Source organism: Hemiscyllium ocellatum, chromosome 21 (assembly GCF_020745735.1).
Source record: "Hemiscyllium ocellatum isolate sHemOce1 chromosome 21, sHemOce1.pat.X.cur, whole genome shotgun sequence".
Taxonomy (NCBI): Eukaryota; Metazoa; Chordata; class Chondrichthyes; order Orectolobiformes; family Hemiscylliidae; genus Hemiscyllium; species Hemiscyllium ocellatum.
In genome coordinates this window covers 55,807,278-55,834,372 of record NC_083421.1, presented here as the reverse complement: position 1 = coordinate 55,834,372, position 27,095 = coordinate 55,807,278, and the positions used below count along the sequence as shown (strand labels likewise).

Genomic DNA, 27,095 nt, shown 5'->3' with positions numbered 1-27,095 from the left:
AATCTCATTCTTGAATATATTCCTCAAATTAGCATCCCCACAGCTCTCTGGTTTAGAGATTTACACTCTGAGTCAAGAAAATCTTCCTCATCCTAGTCCTAAATGACTGATTCCTTTTCCTGACATTAAAACCCCTTTGCTTGAGAACTCTCAAATTGTGCAGATGGGCAGACATCTGAGAGCCAAAAACGTGAGACGGGAGAAGTTCAAGAGCTCAAACTGCATGAAAAGGAGAGTCTGAGAGCTCTGTCATGTTCTTGAACTTGCACAACAGTAATTATAAGGCACGAAGATGCAGCTAGCTTCAAGTGTTGTCTGTCTCTGAAACACAACAGTAAATACCTAGATGAAGTACAGCAGAGACACTTAAGAGCTCTAAAAAAAAAACACAATTCGTTTATTAAATACTTAAACAAATAATACACCCTTTTAACTATGAGATAAACCTCAACCACTGACTTTCACTACTCTGACTTCTGTAACTAAATCCAAATGTTATTACCCGGGAGAGTTTGCAGCTGGCCAGACTAAAACTCTGCTTGACATCTTTGCCACACCTCCTGTTGTACAGTATTTCTTGTACAGTGTGAATCTTTTGAAGTCATGATGTGGGGGTGCCCTTGTTGACAGGGGTGGACAAAGTTTTTTTTTAAAAAAATCACACAACACTAAGTTATAGTCCAAAGGGTTATTTGGAAGTACAAGCTTTCAGAGTACCACTTCATCAGGTAGCGAGCAGACTCTTAGCAGACCTAATTTCCTGCAGACTCTTGGCAAACCTGACTGACTCAGCATAACAGCCCACTGTTATGCTTCTTATCAGTTCCTGTTATCTTCACCTTATCCAAAACAAGTGACATTTTAAGGAGATAATTCAGAACACTCCGAAAAGTTACTTTGCAAAATAAAAGAGTCTAAGGAAGGATCACAATCTGTGACCTACTCAGGAAGTGAAAGAGCAAATGAACTTGAAGGAAAAGATGTATAATTCTACAGAGATGAATATTGCATCAGAAGATTGAAGCAAATAAAAATAATGGCCAAGAATGACTAAATTATAATTCCCAAGGGGAAAAAAATTAAGAACCGAACACTGGCTAGTAATATTAAAAATAAGATAGCAAGAGCTTCTGCAGGGATTTAATAAGGAAAAAGGTAACAGAAGTGATCTGGAAATTGAATTTGGAGGATTAATAAAGGAAAGTAAATGCAGATAAATTTAAAAGACATTATGCATCTATCTTTACTGTAGAGGATTTACATTGTATCCAGAAATGATTATGAATCAAGAGATGAAAGGGAATGAGGAGCTATAAACAACTAAAATCACAATAAAATACTAAAAATTATGAGAACTAAATTAGGCTGACAATTAAGTCTCCAAATCGTGATGGACTGAATCATTAAAGAAGTTGCTGCTGCGATAGTGGGTACGTTGATTTTAATTTTCAAAAATCCCCAAGATCCCAGGAAAGGTTTCAACAGTTTGGAAAAGAGAGTGGAGATGGACAGCAGAACACTGCACATAGTTAGTTTAATGTCTGCCACAGGAAACTGCTGGATTTTTTAAATAATGGAAGTTATAACTGGGCGTTTAGAAAACCTCAGTGCAATCAGGCAGAGTCGGCATGCTTTTGCAAAAGTGAAACCCTATTTTAAACAATTTTAATAAAGGGGAATCTGTGTTTGGATGAGCTAAGTACTGAGATTCCCCGAAGTTTATTACGCCAAATAAAAAATTGAGGGGTAGGGAATAAGACACGATCACAGATAGGACATAGAACATTACAGTGCAATGTCAGGGCCCTTCAGCCCTCAATGTTGTGCCGACCTGTGGAACCAATCTGAAGCCCATCTCATAGAGTCATAGGGATGTACAGCATGGAAACAGACCCTTCGGTCCAACCTGTCCATGCCGACCAGATATCCCAATCCGATCTAGTCCCACCTGCCAGCACCCAGCCCATATCCCTCCAAACCCTTCCTATTCATATACCCATCCAAATGCCTCTTAACTGTTGCAATTGTACCAGCCCCCACCACTTCCTCTGGCAGCTCATTCCATACACGTACCACCCTCTGCGTGAAAACGTTGCCCCTTAGGTCACTTTTATATCTTTCCCCTCTCACCCTAAACCTATGCCCTCTAGTTCTGGACTCCCCAACCCCCGGGAAAAGACTTTGTCTATTTATCCTATCCATGCTCCTCATAATTTTGTAAACCTCCTATAAGGTCACCCTTCAGCCTCTGCCGCTCCAGGGAAAACAGCCCCAGCCTGTTCAGCCTCTCCCTGTAGCTCAGATCCTCCAACCCTGGCAACATCCTTATAAATCTTTTCTGACCCCTTTCAAGTTTCACAACATCTTTCCGATAGGAAGGAGACCAGAATTGCACGCACTATTCCAACAGTGGCCTAACCAATGTCCTGTACAGCCGCAACATGACCTCCCAACTCCTGTGCTCAATACTCTGACCAATAAAGGAAGGCATACCAAACGCTTTCTTCACTATCCTATCTACCTGCTATTCCACTTTCAAGGAGCTATGAACCTGCACTCCAAGGTCTCTTTTAAATCTTTTCCCCTCTCACCCTAAACCTGTGCCCTCTAGTTGTAGAGTCCCCCACCCCAGGGAACAGAATTTGTCTATTTAACCTATCCATGCCCCTAATGACTTTATAAATCTCGATAAGGTCACCCCTCAGCCTCTGACACTCCGGGGACAACAGCCCAAGCTTATCCAACCTCTCCCTATAGCTTAAATCCTCCAACCCTGTCAACATCCTTGCAAATCTTTTCTGAAACCTTTCAAGTTTCACAACATCCTTCTGATATGAAGGAGACCAGAACCTGCACTCCAAGGTCTCTTTGTTCAGCAACACTCCCTAGGACCTTACCATTAAGTGCATAAGTCCTGCTAAGATTTGCTTTCCCAAAATGCAACACCTCACATTTATCTAAATTACACTCTATCTGCCGCTCCTCAGCTCATTGGTTCATCTGATCAAGATCCTGTTGTAATCTGAGGTAACCTTCTTCACTGTCCACTGCACCTCCAATTTTGGTGTCATCTGCAAATTTACTAACTCTTACTAACTACCTCTTGAGATATGCTCTCATCCAAATCATTTACATAAATGACGAAGAGTAATAGACCCAGCATCGATCCTTATGGCATTCCACTACTCTCACCCCCCCAGTCTGAAAAACAACCCTCCACCACCATCCTCTGCCTTCTGCCTTTGAGCCAGTTCTGTATCCAAATGTCTAGTTCTTCCTGGATTCGACGAGGTCTAACTTTGCTAACCAGTCTCTGGACTCGAATTATCTCATTTCTGAAAGTTTCCCATTTTCCAGCCATTCCTTGACCTGCAAACACCTGCCCCCAATCAACTTTTGAAAGTTCTTGTCTAATACTGTGAAAATTAGCCTTTCTCCAATTTAGAACTTCAACTTTTAGATTGAGTCTATCCTTTTCCATCACTATTTTAAAACTAATAGAATTATGGTCACTAGCCCCAAAATGCTCCCCCACTAACACCTCTGTCATTTGCCCTGCCTTATTTCCCAAGAGTTGGTCAAGTTTTGCACCTTCTCTAGTAGGTACTTCCACATACTGAATCAGAAAATATTCTTGTACACACTTAACAAATTCCTCGCCATTTAAACCCTTAACACCATGGCAGTCCCAGTCTATGATTGCAAAGTTAAAATCCCCTTCTATAACCACTCTATTATTCTTAAAGATAACTGAGATCTCCTTACAAATTTGTTTCTCAATTTCCCTCTGACTATTAGGGAGTCTATAATACAACCCCAATCAGGTGATCATCCCTTTCTTATTCCTCAATTCAACCTAGATAATTTCCCTGGATGTATTTCCAGCAATATCCTCCCTCAGCGCAGCTGTAATGCTATCCCTTATCAAAAATGCCACTCCCTATCCTCTCTTGCCTCCCTTTCTATCCTTCCTGTAGCATTTGTATCCTGGAACATTAAGCTGCCAGTCCTGCCCATCTCTGAGCCATGTTTCTGTAATTGCTATGATATCCCAATTCCATGTTCCTAACCATGTCCTGAGTTCATCTGCCTTCCCTGTTAGGCCCCTTGCATTGAAATAAATGCAGTTTAATTAATCAGTCCTACCTTGTTCTCTGCTTTGTCCCTGACTGCTTGACCCGCTTATTTTATCAACTGTAGCGGTTTCAGATTGATCTCTTTCCTCACTATCTGCCTGGGTACCACCACCACCCCACCTCTTACAAGCTTAAACCCTCCTGAGCAGCTCTAACAAATCTCTCTGCCAGTAAATTAGACCCTTTCCAATTCAGGTGCAATCCGTCCTTCTTGTACAGGTGACTTATACCCCAGAAGAGATTTCAGTGATCCAAAAATGTGAATCCTTCCCCCATAGACCAGCTCCTCAGCCATGCATTCATCTGCTCTATCCCCCTATCCCTGCCCTCACTAGCTTGCAGAATCAGGAGTAATCCAGATATTACTACACTCAAGGATCTTCTTTTTAAACTCCTGCCTAACTCTCTATATTTTCCCTTCCTGTGTCATTGGTTCCAATGTGTATAATGACCTCCTGCTGGTCCCTCTCCCCTTTGAAAACATTCTGCACCCTCTCTGAGACATCCTTGATCCTGGCACCTGGGAGGGAACACACCATTCTGATTTTTCATTGCTGGCCGCAGAAACATCTGTCTGTACCTCGGACTAGAGAGTGCCCTGACACAATTGATATACCCCTCGTTGCATTACAGCCTGTCTTGATACCAGAATGTTTGCTGTTTGTGCTACATTCCCATGAGAATTCATCACCCCCTACATTTTCAAATACAGCATACTTGTTTGAAATGGGCATAGCCACAGAAGACTCATGCACTACCTGTCTTCATCTCTTCCCTTTCTTGGAGTTAAGCCATCTATGTGACCAAATCTGCAATCTTTCTTCCTTCCCATAACTGGTAACCATCACCGCCCCCCCCCCGCGCTTGTAAATTCCTAACTGCCTCTAACTGTCTCTCCAACTGATCCATTTGACATGGTAGATTCCCAGCCAATGGCATTTATTGCAGATGTAATTGTCAGTAATAGGTAAACTCTCCCTAAACTTCCATATCCAACAAGAAGAGCATATCACTCCACTAAAGGCCATTTTTGCTTCTTTCAATCTACAGACCCAGAAAATAGCACTGTCTTATTCCTCTACAAAACACTGCTCCAGGCTAACGTAATACTAATATTTTTAAGTTTAATCAAGAGACATATCTCAATGAAACATATATTCAAGAAAGAACCCACTCTACTCGCTACTGCAGACTTACTGTAAGGCCACACTTAAAAATGTTCACTTACCTGTTTCTGACCTCTCCCCAAATAGGTTCCTCGAAGATTTGTTGTGAATTTCATTGTTTGTTAGTTTTCCCATATGCACTCGGATGTCCAGCAATACATGAATTCAAACAGCAAAGGCAGCAACTGCACAAATTCACTGCTGTGTCAGTTAGCAGTGTGGGTTTCTTCTCTCTTACACTATTCCATTGTCATCCATATGTTTATCCAATGACCATTTAAATGCCTTTTAGGATGGCGAGTCTACTACTGTTGCAGGCAGGGCATTTCACGCCCCTACTATTCTCTAAGTGAAGAAACTACCTCTGACATCTATCCCATATCTCTCATCCCTCAATTTAAGGATGGAGGGTTAATTAGCGAACTTAATGTTAGATTAGATTATTTACAGTGTGGAAACAGGACCTTCGGCCCAACAGGTCCACACCGACCCACTGAAGCGCACCCACCCAATCCATTCTCCTACATTTACCCCTGCACCTAACACTACGGGCACTATGGGTGAAACAGTAAACATAAATGGGTCATTTTCAGGTTGGCAAGAAGTGATGAGTGGAGTGCCACAGCAATCTGTATTGGGGCATCAACCACATTTACAATTTACATCAATGACTTGAATGCAGAGATCGAGTGTATGGTTGCTACATTTGCTTACAATGCAAAGATAAACAGGAAAGTAAGTTGTGAAAAGGAGATAAGTCTGCAAAGAGTTATAAACCGGTTAAATGAGAGGGCAAAAGTTAGGCAGATGTCATATCATTTGGAAAAATGTAGTCTTGTCCACTTTAATAGGAGAAATAGAAAAGCTGCATTTTAAATTGAGGGAAATTGCTGAACTCTGAGTTACAGGGGAATCTGGATGTTTTGTTGCACGAATTATGATGAAGGCAGGAATTTCAAATGAGTATGAAAGCAAATGGACTTTGATTTTTATTGCAAAGGGAATATAACAGTAGAGATGGTATGATCTTAGCGCCCTATGCATCCTGAGCACTAAGTACAGTATTGTAACTTTAATCAAGGTTTTCAGTGCATTTGAAACAGTGCAGAAAAGTTTCATTAGACTGATTGCTGGAATGGGGGTGTTAGCATAGAAGGAATGACTGAACAGCTATATCCATTGGAGCTTTGGAGAATGAGAGGTGATCGCTTTGGAGCATTTAAGGTTCTGAGAAATGTATTTGGAAACAAATTTTGGTTCACAAAGGATGGAAGTTCACCAGATTTCATCCTGGGAGAAGAGTCTCTATTGTAACGTGTGTTGTCTGGCAATTGATGCTATGAAGGCCATCGTTTTGGGAAAGCTGTTTCCATTTACCGCATTTACAATTGTGATCTGAACATGGACAGCAAGATAGAGAAAGACCAGATAAACATTTTTTTTGCAAAACACTTGCATTTGCCTGATCTTGTAATGGCAAGGCGATTTTTCTACGCTGATGTGATCCAGCAGTCATTATAGATCAAAGGCAGGCATTTGTTCTGTGTTTCATCAGGCCAGTGGGTTGTGCACAGTGTTTACTGAAACTCCTGTCAGCACAGGTAGGGCCTTAGTATCTGGTAACAGCCAGTTGTTCCAAGGTAGTGAGTTGATGTGACTATCTTATTGATATTAAAGTAAAGGCATTCAAATAGAAGTTGGACAGCAGGTTTTCTTCTTTTTATGTTATTCTTACAAAAAAAATACATTGATTAGAAATGTGCTTTGTGCTTTGGTTACAGGTTTTTATTGAAGATTTGCGGAAAGAGTTTGTAGAAGAGTTCATCTGGACATGGGTTCAGTCAAATGCTGTCTATGAAGACAGATACTTCCTCGGAACATCACTAGCTAGACCCTGTATTGCTCGAGGCCAGGTTAAGATTGCAAAACAGGAGAAAGCTCAGTTTGTGTCCCATGGAGCCACTGGGAAGGTGAGTTGATGCCAATCCATTCCAAAAAAGTGTTACTCTCTCATTTTCTCTTCAAAGTTACAGTCTGTCACTATATCAATCTACCTTCATATCCAGTAGCTCAAAGTACTTGTTGTTTTAGTATAACTCCAACTGGTTTTCATGAAAATATTTACTTTAGTGGGTTTAAAGACAAGGCTTGGTGGGGAAGGGCTTGAACCATGTAGATAACGAGTCTCATCCGATAAGGTATGGTGTTAGGGGAGGAAATCACTCTGAACTTTACAGGTATGGCATTGGTCATTGTAAATCTTCACCACTCCTTCCAGTTAACATCTTCTAGAGGTGCAAAATGCAAACAGTCCTGAGGAGGAATTATGAGAAAGTGAGGACTGCAGATGCTGGAGATCAGAGTCGAGAGTGTGTTGCTGGAAAAGCACAGCAGATCAGGCAGCATCCGAGGATCAGGAGAATCAACGTTTCGGGCATAAGCCCTTCAACAGGAATGAGGCTTGCAGGGTGGGGTGGGGGGTTTACTGAGAGATAAATGGTAAGGGGGTGGGCTGTGGGGGGGTGGAGGGGAGGTAGCTGGGAGTGTGATAGGTAAGTGAAGGTGTGGTGGAAATGATAGGTCGGAGGGGTGGGTGGAGCGGATGGGTGGGAAGGAAGGACGATGGCCTCTTTCTCCACCCCCCCCCCCCACCCTGGCCCACAAGCTTCATTCCTGATGAAGGACTTATGCCTGAAAAGTGGATTCTCCTGCTCCTCAGATGCTGCCTGATCTGCTGTGCTTTTCTAGCACCACACTCCCGACACGGAGGATGAATTATGTACCCCTTGAAATGTCCTCCTCACGTATGCAGCTGATATTTGTTGTGGTTTAGTTTCTAATGGATAAGGATACTCTACAAACCTTTTTGCAAAAAGGAAAATGAGTAAAGCTAGTCAATTTTGGATTTGGACCTGATAATCAGATTAAATTGCTACATAGATAGTTTGGATGTCTTTGGTTGCAACAGGTTGTTTTAAAAACCTGATTCCTTCCTTTGTAGATATCTTTCTTCCACACCCAAATTAACTTGTGTTTCAAAAGGAGTTAGTTTCAACTAGGCTTTCTTAAATTAACAAGAAGAATGAGTTTATTCATTGCCATGTCTGAGAAGAAATAATAATGCCGCACACAGATTATAAATAAGAGATGAATCTAAAGAAAACGTGATATGGAACAGTCTAAATTTTTCATGAAGAGCAGAAAAGATGGATTGTGGTTGTTATTGTGTTTTATCAGTAATGCTGACTTTGACAGTTGAATAGTCAATTTCTCAAGATTCTTGATGTTGTGGGCTGATTGAAATTCCTTTGTCCTGATTCATTTCAAAATGGTTTCCAACACTTGGTGTGGAAAAAGCTCTTTTCTTTGTTGTGGTTCTGCTCGCAGAGCTGGGAATTTGTGTTGTAGATGTTTCGTCCCCTGTCTAGGTGACATCCTCAGTGCTTGGGAGCCTCCTGTGAAGCGCTTCTGTGATCTTTCCTCCGCCACTTATAGTGGTTTGAATCTGCTGCTTCTGGTTGTCAGCTCCAGCTGTCCATGGCAGTGGTCGGTATGTTGGGTCGTAGTCGATGTGTTTATTGATTGAATCTGTTTGGCTTGTCCTATAATAGTAGTGTTGTCCCACTCAAACTCATGTTGCTTGTCACCTGCGTGTGTGGCTACTGAGGATAGCTGGTCATGTTGTTTCATGGCTAGTTGGTGTTCATGGATGTGGATCGTTAACTGTCTTCCTGTTTGTCCTATGTAGTGTTTTGTGCGGTCCTTGCATGGGATTTTGTACACCACATTGGTTTTGCTCATGTTGGGTATCGGGTTCTTTGTTCTGGTGAGTTGTTCTCTGAGAGTGGCAGTTGGTTTGTGTGCTGTTATGAGTCCTAGTGGTCACAGGAGTCTGGCTGTCAGTTCGGAAATGCTCTTGATGTATGGTAGTGTGGCTAGTCCTTTGGGTTGCGGCATGTCCTCGTTCCGTTGTCTTTCCCTTAGGCATCTGTTGATGAAATTGCGCGGGTATCCGTTTTTGGCGAATACATTGTATAGGTGTTCTCCTTCCTCTTTTTGCAGTTCTGGTGTATTGCAGTGTGTTGTGGCCCTTTTGAATAGTGTCTTGATGCAACTTCTTTTGTGTGTGTTGGGGTAGTTGCTTTCGTAGTTCAGGACTTGGTCTGTGTGTGTGGCTTTCCTGGATACCTTTGTGGTGAATTCCCCATTAGGTGTTCTCTGTACCATCACTTCTAGGAATGGGAGTTGGTTGTCCTTTTCTTCCTCCCTAGTGAATCGGATTCCTGTGAGTGTGGCGTTGATGATCCGGTGTGTGTTCTCTATTTCTGTGTTTTTAATGATTACAAAGGTGTCATTCATATATATGACCCAGAGTTTGGGTTGAATTTGCGGTAAGATTGTTTGTTCTAATCTTTGCATTACCGCTTCTGCTATGAGTCCAGAGATGGGTGAGCCCATGGGTGTGCTGTTGATTTGTTCATATATTTGGTTGTTGAATGTGAAGTGTGTTGTGAGGCACAGGTCCAGTAGTTTGAGTATGCCATCTTTGTTGATAGGTTCACTGTCCTGTTGTCTGTTCTGTATGTCCAGCAGGTTGGCTATTGTTTCTCTGGCTAAGGTTTTGTCGATTAGAGATGAACAGTGCCGTTACATCGAATGAAACCATGGTTTCTTCCTTGTCTATGTGTATATTTTTGATGATGTCCAAGAATTCCTGTGTTGACTGTATAGAGTGTCTGGATCCGCTGGTCAGGTGTTTCAGTTTCTGCTGTAGCTCTTTAGCCAGTTTGTGTGATGGTGTCCCTGGTAGTGATACTATTGGTCTGAGTGGAATGTCTGGTTTGTGCACTTTAGGTAGTCCATAGAATCTGGGGGTGTTGTTGCTTTCAGGTTTCATTCTTTGTAGGTCAAACCTGGTTATCTGTCCATTTTGTTTTTGTAGGTTCCTCAGTGTGTTGTTTATCCAATTGGTGAGCTGTGGGGTGGGGTCACACTTCCTCTTTTGGTAGGTGTTGGTATCTGCAAGTAGTTGTTGCGCTTTTTGGATGTACTCTGCTTTGTCTAGGATGACCATCATTCTGCTTTTGTCTGCTGGTAGTATGATTATGTTCTTATCGTTTCTTAGTGATTTTAGTGCTTCCCTCTCCTTGGTGTTGAGGTTATGTGTTTGTCTTTTCCTTGTTATCAGAGATACGATACTTTATCTCACTGTTAGTTGTGTCTCTTCTGTCAGTCCATTGTTCCTGAGTGTGCATTCTAGTGCTGCTAGGAAGTCTACTGTCTTGGCATCCCTGTGGTTGTAGTTGAGTCCCTTGGCCAGTATTGTTCTTTCTGTGTTTGTGAGCTGTCTGTGGGAGAGGTTTCTAACCCAGGTGTGTGTTGTGGTGTCCTCTCTGTTGTGTGTTAGTTTGGCCATTTTTTCTTTTAGTGTCATTTTTTTGCGGTGTGTGGTCCTGTTCTGTCCTATGGTGACGGCCTGTTCTATGGTCCGGGTCCATTCCTGATTGGTGGTTTTTGAAATTAACGATTTTTGGCGCACAATTTCTTGTCTGTATTTGTGAAGTCACCAACTCAGCAGAACGAAGGACCCGATACCCAGCATGAGCAAAACCAGTGTAGCATACAAAATCCCATGCAAGGACTGCACAAAACACTACATAGGACAAACAGCTAACGAAGACAGCTAACGATCCTCAACCATGAACACCAACTAGCCACGAAACGACACGACCAACTATCCTTAGTAGCCACATGCAGATGACAAGCAACTTGAGTTCGACTGGGACAACACTACTATTATAGGACATGCCAAACAGAGAACAGCCAGGAATTCCAAGAGGCATGGCACTCATCCACTGATTCAATCAATAAGCACATCGACCTGGACCCAATATACCGACCACTGCAACGGACAGTTGGAACTGACAACCGGAAGCGGCAGATTCAAACCACTACAAATGGCAGAGGAAAGATCACAGAAGCGCTTCACAGGAGGCTCCCAAGCACTGAGGATGTCACCTAGACAGGGACCAAAACATCTGCAACACAAATTCCCAGCTCAGCAAACAGAACCACAAGAACGAGCACCCGAGCTACAAATCTTCAAAGTTTGTCAGAAGATCTTTTATTTACCTGCAGTGCAGAGGTGCTTACGCTTCCTGGCCATTCTCTAGCTGTGACTTTCGTGGCACAATAACTAATATTGAAGCTCTCTTTTAAAAGCACAAGATATCTGAAAGATGAGTTGGAATAGTCACCCCTTAATTATCTCCAGTCGTTCTTTCACTCTGTCTTTGAGGTTTCTTTGACACCTTTAGAAATCACATTCCATCATTCCAATACGAATATTTGCCTTTGAAACACTGAATTTATATCTGCAGTCATTTTGTCTTTGCAGCAGTGCACTTTTTAAAAAAAACACATTTTGGAATTAAAAGGTAAACATGCTCATAGCATTTGAGGATCTCAACCTGTTATTCTATCAATAAAAAGTGGTTTTTGCTTCTTGTTTTGATCACCTAAATCCTTCTCACCAGTGGGAATAATTTTTGCTGTTTTCTCTAACCAGATTCTTCATGGTTTGGAATCACATGTCCGAGTGGGTTTCCTCTGGGTGCTCCAGTTTCCTCCCACAGTCCAAAAGATGTGCAAATCAGGTGAATTGGCCATGCTAAATTGCCCGTAGTGTTCGGTGCATTAGTCAGAGGGAAATGGGTCTGGGTGGGTTACTCTTCGGAGGATCGGTGTGGACTGGTTGGGCCAAAGGGCCTGTTTCCACACTGTAAGGGATCTAATCTAAAAAAAATTCTAATCTAAACTAAAATCTCCTCAACCTTTCCTTCTCTGAGGAAAGCAATCCTAATTTGTCTATTTTTTCTGCAAAATTGAAGTTCCTTGTCTCTGAATCACGGTTATGAATCATTTCTGCACTCTTTCCTATGCTCTCGGACCCTCTTTTAATATGTGGTTCTCAGAATTTACAGAATACTCCAGTTGATCTGAACTAGTGTTTTATGTAGTTTTATCATAATTTACTTGCTTTTATATCTTTATAGTCTATTTATAAATTCCAGGATTCCAAATGCTTTTTTATTAAATTGCTTTCTCAGTCTTCAACAGAAAGTGTTTATCGTGTCTAAATTGTAGTTTTACTCAGTTTAAAAAGTAATCGTTAAACAGTAAAGCTGCAATAAATTAGGACTTCAAATCTTTTACTATTTCCATCTCCATTTTAAAGTTAGTGTGGTTTTCAGTATCCTTCATGACACATCAGTTGAATGGATAGTCAACTTTATGGAGCGGAGGGTCAGACTGTTTCTAAGTCAAGAGACCTTTAAAAATGTTGGGTGGAACCTGAATATAGAGGGTCCAATAACTTCTTAAATAACTGGAATGAAGTCCCAGAGAAATGAGGTTGGCCTCCTAACAAGCTTGCCTACAACTAACTTGCAAAACTCACCTATCCCCATGTCTGCTTTGCTTTTGGACTTTACTCTGTCATGTTAATAATAATGGTCTAAAGATCAATCATTCATCAGGTATTGATGATAAACTCCCTGGGTTAGCTTATTTAAAATGGCAAAACATATTATTGGAGAATATGAACATTGGTGTACTTAAAATTCAAAGACCTTTCCCCAAACAAAAGTTGAGATCAAAGGACCTAAAAAAATGAGACTACTCACTCATGCATATTGATACTTTCTTCTGGCCCTCACAAAGCTAAACAAGTTTTATTAAATGTATTACCCTGTATTCAAAACTTTCAATCTATTGTATATGAAAAGTTGAATTTTAATTGTTTTTCTCACTGTCTGTTGGATTTGGCCTATCGATTAGCTCAGAGTGCATAGTACTGCTTTCCTGTTGAGTAGCTGGTGAATAGTATTGTGCTAAAGAGAGTGTCTGTTTTGTGTCATTCCACTTGGTGGCACTGTGTGTCCAGAGTATTCTGCAATGCAAGTGCTAATTGAGCAGCATCCAATTGCATCCTCAGAACAACACAATATTCTTAACAGCCATAGAATGATAATCAGATTAAAATTGTACCAGAAAACTAAAACATTAGGATGAATTGTTGCAGTTAAAATTCATTCACTGGGTGCCCTTCTACAGTTTCCTTCTTGCTTCTCACTGATCCTGATTTTAGCCTTCTCCTCTAAGTTGTCAACAAAAGCACCTGCAGAAAACTGGTGTGACAATTATTTAAGTATATGTATTGGATCCATTAATAACATTGGGCCCCTTGACTAATATTTCAACTGTGGCCATAGGATTAAAATCTAGCTATTATAAATTCAGCAGTTTTATCACCAGCTGCAGACAGCTACAAGCAGACTAACCGATGGTGTTTAAGATCTGCTCCCCTGGGTCCTACCAGGATAATTCAGGCCTCTGTTGCCAAGTTCCAAACCCTCCCAGTAACCTAATTCTTCATGTTGAGCTTTTGGTGTCAAATTTCCACATCTATTCCTCGCCAGCCAATGCAACCCATTTATTTCAGACGGGTAGTTAAGGCAGAATACAGAGGAGCCCACCAGTTACCTTCAGACCATAAAACAAAGAAACAGAAATAGGCCAGTCAGCCCATTAATCTGCTCCACCATTCCATGAGATCATAGTTAATCTGCTAATCATCAACTCCATTCTCCTGTCTTTTCCCTTTCATTTTTGATTTCCCCTACTGATTAAAAATCTGCCTATCTCAGCCTTGAATGTATGTCGTAACCCAGACTTGATAATCTTCTGTGGCACAGATTCACTATCCATAGAGAGAAGAACATCCTCCTCATCTGTCTTAAATAGGTGATCCCTTCCTGTCAGATCATGCCATCTGGTCCTGGACTCTCCCATCAGAAGAAGCAACCTTTTTGCATCTGACCTGTCAAAACCCCTAAGAATTGTCTATGTTACAATAAGGTGGTCTGTCATTCTTCTAAATTCCAATGGGTGTAGCCTCAAGCTACACAGTCTTCCTCATAAGACAGTCTCTCCTTAACCAGTATCAGCCCAGTGAACATATATATTGAAAGTGAAGTAATTCTGTTCTTTGCCACAACAGATAAGTTACGAACTACCCCGCCACCACCTCCACCATCTGCCACTCATTTGAAACACCTTGGGCAGAAATTTTCATACCCTTGAGCAACATGGACAATGCGGAGATAGTTGGGAGAATATGACGAAAGGGCAAATATAGATGTTATGAAAACTATTTTCTGATGTTCCCTTTAAGCTTTAATAATAAGCTCAGTATCTGACTTTTAAGCAATGACTACCTTGGTTCCATGTATTCTCATTATTAGCCTGACTCACTTTATTTATAGGAGAAAGTGAGGTCTGCAGATGCTGGAGATCAGAGCTGAAAATGTGTTGCTGAAAAAGCGCAGCAGTTCAGGCAGCATCCAGGGAACAGGAGATTCGACGTTTCGGGCATAAGCCCTTCTTCAGGAATGAGGAAAGTGTGTCCTCATTCCTGAAGAAGGGCTTATGCCCGAAACGTCGAATCTCCTGTTCCATGGATGCTGCCTGACCTGCTGCGCTTTTTCAGCAACACATTTTCAGCTCACTTTATTTATATTCCACTTCCAATCCTCTGCTCCTTCCCTGAAAATCCAGTTCCCTGCTTGAAAATCAGAATGATTCCCTGGCAGCAGCAGCTTGTTCTTGTGTCCATCATCCAACTCCCCTGTTTTCTTCACAAATCCCCACCATCCTCCTCCAACCATTGTCCATGCAAGTCAGCATCGGCAAGCCACTACATCATGAACTGCTTTTGGACCAAATCTGGCAGACTCTGAGAACCATCCTTAGGCATGCACATGCTGAAGCTAGCATAATATAGAGAATGCTCATGGACTCTTCCACCTTTCGATGAAGTTTGCCAGTTCCCCCTCACAAACCTGCTTGCTGCCTCTGTGTTTGTCTGTGCATTTTGACAAAGTCATAAACGGCCAAGTCCACAGGATTGTCTTCTGCCAGGTCTCCTGCAGTTCTGACAATATCAGAGACCTGGGCATTTCTTCCTCAACCAGCTGATACCTGTCAGTGATGTGCTGACTAGATTATGCTCCCTAGTCTAATCTAGACAAAGAACCCACCAAGTGAAAGACTCTGAGCTTGTGGAGAGTCTGGGTGAAGGCTTTTTTGGTGCATCCTCCTCTGTGGCCCAGGTGGAGCTGAATGTCTTTGGTACTGGTCACTTTTAGTGAGGTTTACTGGATGCGACTAGTGCCTGCACATGAAAAAAGAGACAATTATTGTTTAAGAGGGGTAAAAGCTTCAGGATAAGAATGGGTCAGCTGTGGTAGGAATGCGATAGCAGAGCAGCCTAATACAATGGAGCTTCCTGGGTTGGTTGTCCACAGAGGCCTCCCTGTCCCCGCGTGAATGGTTGCAGTCTTCTCTAGCTGCATTGAAGAGTTTCTCCTTGTGTCACGAGGGGCCTCATGGCACCTCTGGTCTGATTCGGAGTTGTCTTTTCTTCCTTGCAATGACATAAAAGAAAGCATTGAGTATGGTGGAAGTAGATAAAAGAACTGTTAGTATGAGCAGGGGAAGTGATGAGGTGTCCCGAGTGAGTGAATAGGGGCACAGACGACAGAAATGTTTTGTAATTTGGGAGGATTGGATTGTTGTGAGCTATTGAATGGGCATAATTCTCGAAATATTGAGATGTATAGTGTGTATGGGTGTATATATTAGGCCGCTATCTTGGTTCAGGCCAACTGAATCAGGTGGCATGGCTTCCTTTGCTAATCAACAGGATTCAGCACTTCTCCGCTCCACCACCTCATCCATCAGCGCCTTCAGCCGAACTGACTAGCCTGCCTTTCTGAGCCATGTCTTTAGTCATGTTGGGTGAGCATGGTAGTAGAAAGTTGAAACCGTGTGCAACTAGATTTTAAGTATGACGTCAGCAGCATGAGCACTGGAAGAACCTGGCAGTAGTGAGCATTTCTGCCTCCCCTGTGTGATTCTGTGAAAAACGTACCTTAGAGTCAAGATGCATAATGAGTGGGATGATGAGCCAAAGATTGCACGTGAAAAATTGGTCTGAGCAACACTTTGCCTGAAAATGGGAAATTCAGTCTCTGGAGTTTAAAGAAATGCCACAGCAGTGCAGATTAACCTATCACTGAATTATATGTTGTCATGAACAGTATATAACCTAATGATCTGAAACTCTTTGTATTGATTGAGGGTAGTGTCATTGTCCTTTTGTTCCCATTCCTCTTGGACTGGCCCATCTTGTGCTCTTTACTAGATACCTCCCTGTACACATTTGGAATCAAGAACTCAAACTAAGGGTTTAATAGTTCATGTTGCTGTGGTAATGCTATAATATTGTGGCAATGGTCTTGTTTATGTAGGTGCTTATACCGGAGAGGACAAGGCCTAGAAAGATAGTTTAGTATTTATTACACATTGACATTAGAGACTGATGAACTGGAGTTGAGCAAAGCTTATGACAGTTCCCAAAGTATAAGTTACTCAAATTAAAATGGAGGTAAACTTGCTGGCCTTTCAGGGTGTGAGCCAAAATGAATCCTGGCAAGTTTTCTTCTGAGTTGCAATGGATTATGTGAAATCTATGTGGCAAGAGCTGGCACCACTTGTATCAGTCTAAACCACATCAGAGCAGATTTGAGCCAAAATTGACACTTCTGTTTTAAACCAAGCAAATGAATCAATGCAAGCAAAAGAAAGTTCAAGGTAATAAATTCAAAACACATAAATGGACTGAAATCTCACCTGAAGTGCTTTAAGTATCAGGGCATATATGAAGCTAATTACTGCTGTTAACACAGTTTTGAATGTTGTTTCTCCACACAGTTCAGTTATTGTACCTAATCAAGGGAAAAAGAAAAATACTGCCCACTTCTGTGTTTTTTGCTCACTGTCTTTTTAACACTAACTTTGAACGTGTATTTGAAAGGTGAATTTTTCTCCAGATATCCTTATGAGGTTTGACTGTATGGCATGTTTTCTTGCTGAGAAAAGATCCACCAAAATATGCCTGTTTGATGTGTAGTCACAATGTGTGATTTCAATGTTTTTTGTTCCTGAAATGAGTAATTACATTAAATTTATTTGATCCTCACTCACTAAGCCCAGTACTAACAGGTATGTCTGCCCTCTGTAAGCTATCCTGAGGCTGCTGTGAATGGTTTTGCTGTAGAGGAGTTACTCCATCTGCAGTGTTGATACATTGTGGGGGAGCAGATGGGCCTGTTTTGGGACATTGCAGAGAGAAAAAAAACAAATTGCCTCTATACACTTATGATTCTACTAAAAGCATGTATGTACAATGCTGAACAAGTTGGCTACAGATTAAATACAAAAGTACAATGAATCAAATCTGATGCTGCCAGTATTATCAACCATTCAGCATTAATGAATATGTTACAAATAAACTATTGAACAGATGATGCAACCTAATTATCATGTGCTGTGCAGCAGGTGAGGCCTGAGTTTACATTGCTTATTTCTTCCATCTGCTGAATACCTAGCTCCTAAAATTACACTATGGGAAGCTGGTGCATGGATCTCGGACTCATTTGAAAAATTCCCTGAACACTATATCTGTGGAATACTTAATTGTTTAAAATAAGCAGGTGACAACTTCTGTTGAAGTATTGGAGTGAGTCATTTCAATTTATAACCATTTTATAATCTAGTAATTTCGAGCCCTGGATACACAGTACGCATGTGCATGTCACTTTGAAAACGGCCTGATTGAAGTTGGTTTGACCATTCTAATGTAAGCAGTACTGGACAGAAGCTGGCTGCTTTCATTCTTGCTCATTTACTGGAAAGGAAAAAGAAATGCAAAATATTAGAGAGTCACCTGTGAGCTGCTCATTTGAGTTCAACGTAGCAATGGTGAAGGGCTGAGAGATAACCTGCTTCTTGCATTGCTGCAGCTTCAATTATGTTTGTTTTCTATATAATCTTAACCTTTACGTAAAGCTTCCTTTTGTGCTGTTTGACTTTTGGAAATTCTGGACAGTATTTATTGCTAATCCATACTGCACTGAGACCGGTAAAATGTCACCACAAGGCTAGCCAGGCAAGGGCATTTGTGAATTAGTGCTACTTTTATGACAGCCCTGTAGCTTCCAAGTTTTTTTGTTTTCCTTCCTGGCAGCCCATAATTTATCATTTGTCTGGCAATTGAGAACGACTGACAGTGTCAGTTACCATGGGAACCAGAAAAAGGGGAGTTTATTGGTAAATTTTGTTGATCAGATAAGCTTGAAGCAAATAGGAGATTGAGGAGGAACGGCAAAGAAAGGGAGTATGGAACTGGTGAATTGGAGAGGCTTAAATTAAGAGTAGTGAGGCACAGGAAGGATAGTGAAAATAATCACATTGATGCTCTCCATCTTGTAAATGAGCAAATGTGAAAGCTTCTTGAATGTGTTAAATTTGAAGCAGGAGCACTAAGAAAATAGGACTTGAGAACTGATTCTACAAATAAGAAGCTGCTTGATGGCAACTCTACCACTCAGTAACATCCTGAAATGGTGGCTCCTCTAAGCTGCAGAAACTTAAGCATGGCATTGTTTGATAGGGTAAAGCTAATTCTAGTAGTTACTAAGTTAGTTATACACTAACAGCACACACATGTGTCTCCAGACTTGTAAAAATGAATTTGGAGATTTGCATTTATATAGTAGAGAAGCAATAAGAGCAAGGAACTGATCGTTTTGTGAGGGAACAAGAGAATCAAAAGTAAAGCTGAGGGAATATATTGCAAGTTAGCAGCTGAGAAATTGTTATGATGAGCGAGGGCTTAAAATGATGAATTTTGGAAGTATTAAGATTTGATCATAAATAACCTGGGGTTGTTTTTTTCTAGGAGAATTGATAGATGTTGTAAGATTGTAGGAAAGCGGTGTGAGAAGTGAGTATAGTATTTTTTAAAGTTGAGAGAGTGGGTGCAGGTAGGCAAAGAGAGATAGGCTTGGTAAATTTGGGTGAATTAACTTTGGAGACTAAGATGGAGAGTGCAGGAGAATGATTAAACTTGCTGCCAATCTCCCAATTCACCACAGTGCAACTTAAAATTCACTCAGAAATCAAGCTGTGACTTTTATTGTTCTGCTAAGCATTTGTGGATACTTGTGTTACTTATCCTGTGATTAAATAACTCCTAGGTATAATGCTGAAAGGTGTGCAGGAGCAAAAAATTCACAGATCTATGTTCACAAATTGCTGAAAGTGGCAAAATAGATTGAAAATGTAGTTAAAAAAGATGTGGGATCTTTGGTTTTATGTAGTGTAGATCATAGAGAGGTCACAATAGATGGAATATTCTGCTGTCATTGGGTGTGAGGTTGGAGGTGGGAAGGCTTTTAATTACATGATTATATTCTATTCAATAACTAAGAGCAAATTCCACCAGCGGAATAGTTTGTAGCTGTCTTGTCCCTGGCTTAAAAGGTTGAGAGTTCAAGCCCCACTTCAGGACTTGCCTGTGTGTATAACGGGGCATTAAAAAGTGATTTAGAGTTTTGGGGCAGCACGGTGACTCAGTGATTAGCACTGCTGTCTCACAGCACCAGGCACCAGGTTCAGTTCCAGACTTGGGTGCTTGTCTGTGTGGAGTTTGCACATTCTCCCTGTTTCTGCATGGGTTTCCTTTAGTTTCCTCCTGCACTGCTATGATATGCACATGAGGTTGGTTGGCCATGCTAAATTGCCCATAGTATCCAGGTTAGGTGGATTAGCCACAGAAAGTGCAGGGTTGCAGAGATAGAATAGGGGTTGGGATGGACTTCAGAGGGCTGGTGTAGATTTGATGGGCCAAATGGCCTGCTTGCACACTGTAGGAATGTTGTGGCTCTGTTCGCCGAGCTGGGAGTTTTTGTTGCAAACGTTTCGTCCCCTTTCTAGGTGATATCCTCAGTGCTTGGGAGCCTCCTGTGAAGTGCTTCTGTCATGTTTCCTTCGGCATTTATAGTGGCTTGTCTCTTCTGCTTCCGGTTGCCAGTTGCTGTCCGCTGCAGTGGCCGGTATATTGGGTCCGGTAGGGATTCGATGATTGTGACAGCATTGTGGCTCAGTGGTTAGCATTGCTGACTCACGTGCCAAGACCCGGGTTTGATTTCACCCTCTGGCGACTTGCCTGTGTTGAGTTTACACATTCTCCCTTTTACTCACAAATTCTGTGTCCGATGTATTTTCTCTCACCTAGCTATCTGAAGAAGAAGCAGGACTCTCTAAGCTTGCGGTTTCAATAAACCTGTTGGACATAATCTGTTGTCATATGACTTGCCCACCTCAGTCCAACACCGGCACCTCCACATTATGGAACCATACTGGTTAACCTCTGCTTAAAACAATAAAAATGGAATGCCTCATGAAGCTGTTGTTAATCTCCTAAAATCTCAAATAGTAGTTTCATACCTAAATTTTTTAGTTAGGAGTAAGCAATTGTATTCCTCAGTTTGCAAGAAATAAGAAGCTGCTTGCAAATTTTGAGAATATACTGAATATTGGTGTGTGCACTTCTTTTCAAACTTTAGCATTTATTCCTTTATCTTTCAGGGAAATGATCAGATTCGGTTTGAGTTGACTTGCTATGCTCTGTATCCTGAAGTCAAGGTAAGATATTTGTTCCATGCTGTTTATATATATTTCTTGCATCAACTGTGTTGTACCTTAATTTAATGTTCCTAGGATAACTTTGAAATATATATACTAACAGTGATGAAAATGTTGCTAATGCACAGTAAGGAGTTGATTTGGAACCTTTATTAGAATTGGCAGCTAAAATATTAATTTTTTTCTTTCAAGTGCTGACTATCTTGCTGTGAAATTATAGCTTATTTTGTTTGCTTTGAAAATCTAGTCTTGTTTATTACTGTTTAAAAATGTGTTGCTGGAAAAGTGCAGCAGGTCAGGCAGCGTCAAAGGAACAGGAGAATCGACGTTTCGGGCACAAGCCCTTCTTCAGGAATGAGGAGGGTGTTCCAAGCAGGCTAAGATAAAAGGTAGGGAGGAGGGACTTGAGGGAGGGGTGTTGGGAATACGATAGGTGGAAGGAGGTTAAGGTGAGGGTGATAGGCCGGAGAGGGAGTGGGGGCGGAGAGGTCGGGAAGAAGATTGCAAGTCCAGAAGGCGGTGCTGAGTCTGAGGGTTGGGACTGAGAAAAGATGGGGGAGGGGAAATGAGAAAGCCGGAGAAATCCGCATTCATCCCTTTGTGGTTGGAGGGTTCCTAGGCAGAATATGAGGTGCTCTTCCTCCGGGTATCGTGTTGCCATGGCGTGGCGATGGAGGAGGCCAAGGACCTGCATGCCCTTGGCGGAATGGGAGGGGCAGTTAGTGTTCAGCCATGGGCTGGTTGGTGCGGGTGTCCCAGAGGTGATCTCTGAAACGTTCTGCAAGTAGGCGGCCTGTCTCCCCAATGTAGAGGAGGCCACGTCGGGTGCAGCGGATGCAGTAAATGATGTGTGTGGAGGTGCAGCTGAATTTCTGATGGATATGGAAGGATCCCTTGGGGCCTTAGAGGGAAGTGAGGGGGAGGTGTGGGCGCAGGTTTTGCATTTCTTGCGGTTGCAGGGGAAGGTGGCGGGAGTGGAGGTTGGGTTGGTGGGGGTGTGGACCTGACGAGGGAGTCGCGGAGGGAGTGGTCGTTCCGGAAAGCTGAAAGGGGAGGGGAGGGAAATATATCCTTGGTGGTGGGGTCTGTTTGGAGGTGGCGGAAATGACGAAGGATGATACGATGTATCTGGAGGTTGGTGGGGTGGTAGATGAGAACCAGTGGGGTTCTGTCCTGATGGCGATTGGAGTGGCAGGGTTCAAGGGTGGAGGAGCGGTTAGTGGAGGAGATGCGGTGGAGAGCATCATCAACCACGTTCGAGGGGAAATTGCGGTCTTCGAAGAAGGAGGCCATTTGGGTTGTTCGGTATTGGAATTGGTCCTCCTGGGAGCAGATGCGGCGAAGGCGAATGAATTGGGGATATGGGATGATGTTTTTACAGGGGGCAGGGTGGGAGAAGATGTAATCTAGGTAGCTGTGGGAGTCGGTCGGTTTACAATAAACGTCCGTGTTGAGTCAGTCGTCCGAGATAGAAATGGAGAGGTCTCGGAAGGGGAGGGAGGAGTCTGAGATGGTCCAGGTAAAGTTGAGGTTGGGTGGAAGGTGTTAGTAAAGTGGATGAACTGTTCAACCTCCTCGTGGGAGCACAAGGTAGCGCCGCTACAGTCATCGATGTAGCGGAGGTAAAGGTGAGGGGTAGTGCCAATGTAGCTGCGGTAGATGGATTGTTCCACATATCCAACAAAGAGGCAGGCATAGCTGGGGCCCATGCGGGTGCCATGGCTACTCCTTTGGTTTGGAGGAAGTGGGAGGATTGGGAAGAGAAGTTGTTCAGAGTGAGGACCAGTTTAGTCAGTCGAAGGAGGGTGTCACTGGAAGGGTACTGGTTGGGTCGGTGGGAAAGGAAGAAGCGGCGGGCTTTGAGGCCTTCGTGATGGGGGATGGAAGTGTACAGGGACTGGATATCCATGGTGAAGATAAGGCGTTGGGAGTCGGGGAAGCAAAAATCATGGAGGAGGTGGAGGGCGTGGGTGGTGTGCCGAACGTAGGTGGGAAGTTCTTGGACTAAGGGGAACAGGACCATGTAAAGATATGCAGAAATGAGTTCAGTGGGGCAGGAGCAGGCTGAGACAATCGGTCGGCCGGGGCAGTCAGGTTTGTGGATTTTGGGCAGGAGGTAGAAATGGGCAGTGCGGCGTTGTGGGACTATGAGGTTGAAGTTGGTGGATGGAGATCCCCTGAGGTGATGAGGTTATGGATGGTCTGGGAGATGAAGGTTTGGTAGTAGGAGGTGGGGTCATGGTATAGTCATCTTCCGCACCACCCACCACCTTTTCCGCTGCTACATCGATGACTGTATCGGCGCTACCTCGTGCTCCCATGAGGAGGTTGAACAGTTCATCCACTTTACTAACACCTTCCACCCCGACCTCAAATTTACCTGGACCGTCTCAGACTCCTCCCTCCCCTTCCTAGACCTCCCCATATCTATCTCGGACAGCCGACTCAACACGGATGTTTACTATAAACCGACTGACTCCCACAGCTACCTAGATTACACCTCCTCCTACCCTGCCCCCTATAAAAACGCCATCCCATATTCCCAATTCCTTCGCCTTCGCCGCATTTGCTCCCAGGAGGACCAATTCCAATACTGAACAACCCAGATGGCCTCCTTCAAAGACCCGCAATTTCCCCGTGGTTGACTATGCTCTCGACCGCATCGCCTCCACTTCCCGCTCCTCCACCCTTGAACCCCACCCCTCCAATCGCCACCAGGACAGAACCCCACTGGTCCTTACCTACCACCCACCAACCTCCAGATACATCGTATCATCCTTTGTCATTTCCGCCACCTCCAAACAGACCCCACCACCAAGGGTATATTTCCCTCCCAACCCTATCAGCGTTCCAGAAAAACCACTCCCTTGCGACTCCCTTGTCAGATCTACACCCACCACCAACCCAACCTCCATTTCCGGCACCTTCCCCTGCAACCGCAAGAAATGCAAAACTTGCGGCCACACCTCCCTCCTCACTTCCCTCTAAGGCCTCAAGGGATCCTTCCATGTCAGTCAGAAATTCACCTGCACCTCCTCATTTACTGCATCCGCTGCACCCAATGTGGCCTCCTATACACTGGGGAGACAGGCTGCCTACTTGCGGAACGTTTCAGAGAACACCTCTGGGACACCCACACCAACCAACCCAACCACCCCGTGGCTCAACACTTCAACTCCCCCTCCCACTCCACCAAGGACATGCAGGTCCTTGGCCTCTTCCATCGCCAGACCATGGCAGCATGACACCTGGAGGAAGATCGCCTCAACTTCTGCCTAGGAACCCTCCAACCACAAGGGATGAATGCGGATTTCTCCAGCTTTCTTATTTCCCCTCACCCCCCCACTTTTTCTCAGTCCCAACCGTCAGACTTAGCATCGCCTTCTTGACTTGCAATCTCCGTCCCCACCCCCTCTCCGGCCTACCACCTCACCTTAACCTCCTTCCACCTATCCTATTCCCAAAACCTCTCCCCCAAGTCCCTTCTCCCTACCTTTTATCTTAGCCTGCTTGGCACACCCTCCTCATCCCTGAAGAAGGGCTTATTCCCGAAACGTTGATTCTCATGTTCCTTGGATGCTGTCTGACCTGCTGCGCTTTTCCAGCAACACATTTTTAAGCACTGATCACCAGAATCTGCAGTCCTCACTTTCTCCTTGTTTATTACTGTTTCATGTAAAATGAATAAATTGTAACTTATTTATCTAGATTAAATGATCTTCTATTAAATCATATTCAGAGGTTGTAAATAAGTGAGTTGGTTTTTAAAATGTCATTTCTGTGTATTGGAGGAGGGAAGGAGAAAATGACTGTCAGATGATAGAAAGTGTAGATCATGACCCTGCTTGGTTTCCCTTTGCGTATAGTGAGAAGCTGAAACATTTTAAATTAATTTTGCCCAATAAAGTTTAAGACAACAGAGCCTGGCACGCAAAAGTTTGAGATCTACTGACATGGTAGATTCCTGCAGTTGCCTAAAGTAGGTTGTGTGGTGAGCTTTGCTTGCAGCCTGAGTAATCCTCCTTTTACTTTATTGAATTTAGTTTTTAGAAAAGGATGGATTATCCCACTTTGAACCACAAAACTAACGTGCAGTTTATTTATCAATACCCCCAGTCCTGAACCATGTAAATGAACAGACAAAAAAGAAACACTTTGTCCTAATGGTTGACCTGATTCCTTTGCATTAGTTTATTTTCTCAATTCAAGTGAAAAAATTTGAGACCTGCTGTGTTTCTTCATATTGAGAAACCAAGGCGACAGACCAAAAACAATTTTTGCAGGATACCCAGCTTTATTGAAAAGTAATATATAAGGTAGCAATAAACTGATGCATGGCTTTTAAAATGCTGAAGAATGAAAGGCTGAATAAAACTTTATTGTGTAATTGACACAAACTTTTTTATTTTACATCCATTTAAATAATCTACTTTTCAATTTAACAAGAATTTAGTAGAATATCCTTTATCGTCACTTCCAGTACAGGAGTACAGTGAAAAGTGTTTACAATGGTTGCCGCTAATGGCACCATCTTAGGAACAAATACCTAGGTACAAATCTTGGATACAAATGAGGAATAAAAGGAAAAGTAGTAGCATTACTTACAGTATCTAAAACATAATTTAGAAATAAGATAGTTATAACAAAGTTAGAGGATTGACATTACAGTCCAGTAAAGAATTTTAAGTAGCAGCAACTCAGCACATGGTCTCACCGCCCGCGCCGATGCCCTGTCCAACAGCTGTCGCACTCTGCTCTGCACCAGCACTCAGCTGTACCAAGGTAGGTTGCGCTGCTCCAGGACTCGCTTTCCCCTCGCGCTTCTCCAGGACTCTACTTACAGGTTTGAGGATCCTATGGTCATTTAGGCCTAAGTATTGGTGATGCTAGACTCTCTGACCCAGGACAGACCTATCGGCTTTCCACAGGATCGAAGAGGACACCGACTCTTCCCATGACCCTGCAGCGATCCAGAATGGAATCAGCTCCAGCAGCTACTCAACCCAGCCTGGGCCTAGCCCCTATCCCCTGACTATCAGACCCCATGGAGGGCCCTACCCAACCAGATCCAAGTCACTTACCTGCAGGAAAAGAAGACTCGCTCTGGGATGGCCCAGTAACGAAAATTCCACCTTCCGTGAGGAGACGAGCCCAGCCCAGCTCAGGCCCAAGCTACAATCTTGTGCCATTCCACCCTAGGGGAGGCCCAGCCTGACAAGACCTGACTCACTTACCTGCTGGAGCTTCAGACTTGCACCACCAACTCCCAGGACCAGCCAGATGCAGGGAACCTACAAGGAAACAGGGAAAATATTGCTGGCCTGAAGATAAAGTTGAAACGACACGGTTTCAAGAATCTGTCCCCAGCATACTCCAAACAAATGTCCAGGCTATCGAAAACAAAATGGATGAACTCAGATCTAGACTTAGCTACCATAGGGAACTGAGAAAATGTGTACGCTCTGTTTCACGGAGACTTCACCTGTGCCATTTCCAATTGCACCCTAGAAGCTGGCAGGTTCTCTGTACATTGCATGGACTACATGCCATCCTCTGTTAAGGCAAAGCGTGGTAGGGTATCAACACGTCCTTGTCATTGAACAAAGCAACCCTCTCAAGCCATTGCTCCCTGGACCTAGAATACTTTTATAGTAAAATGCTGTCAGTCCCACCTACTGTGAGAGTTCACCTCTGCCATCCTGTCAGCAGTCTACATACCACCCCATAGGGATGTGAAGAATGCCTTGGTTGTGATTTACACCGCCACAACTCTCTACAGATGAAATTCCCAGCGGCCTTATTCATTGTAGCCGATGACTTCAACCAAGCCAACCTTGAGGGTGCTGCCAAAGTATCACCAACACATCTCCTGCCCCACCAGAGGATCTCACATTCTGGACCATGCTACACAACCATCAAAGATGCCTACAGCTCCATCCCCTGCCCACACTTCATAAAATCTGATAACAGCTCTGTGTTCCTCCTCCCATTTAAAATGGGAGGACTCTTCACAAAAGGAAGGACAATGCTGGTCTGAGGCTGTAGCATACCATCACCAGGACTGCTTGGAATTGGTGGACTGGACTATGTTCAGGTACTCGGTGGAAACTCTGGATGAGTAGGTCACCATATCATGGACTTCATTAGCAAATGTGTGGAGGACTATGTACCAAAGAAGTTA

At 43.2% G+C, this 27,095-nt stretch overlaps 1 protein-coding gene across 2 annotated transcripts in view; it reads left to right on the top strand.

The window, feature by feature from the left end:
- The window catches only part of ass1 (argininosuccinate synthase 1), a 157,638-nt gene that overhangs the window by 26,769 nt on the left and 103,774 nt on the right, over positions 1 to 27,095 (top strand). For both annotated transcript variants that reach the window (XM_060841116.1, XM_060841117.1), the window contains exons 4-5: positions 7,084 to 7,272; positions 20,858 to 20,914. In XM_060841116.1, the coding sequence (XP_060697099.1) occupies positions 7,084 to 7,272; positions 20,858 to 20,914 (246 nt within the window). The remainder of the gene's footprint in view (positions 1 to 7,083; positions 7,273 to 20,857; positions 20,915 to 27,095) is intronic.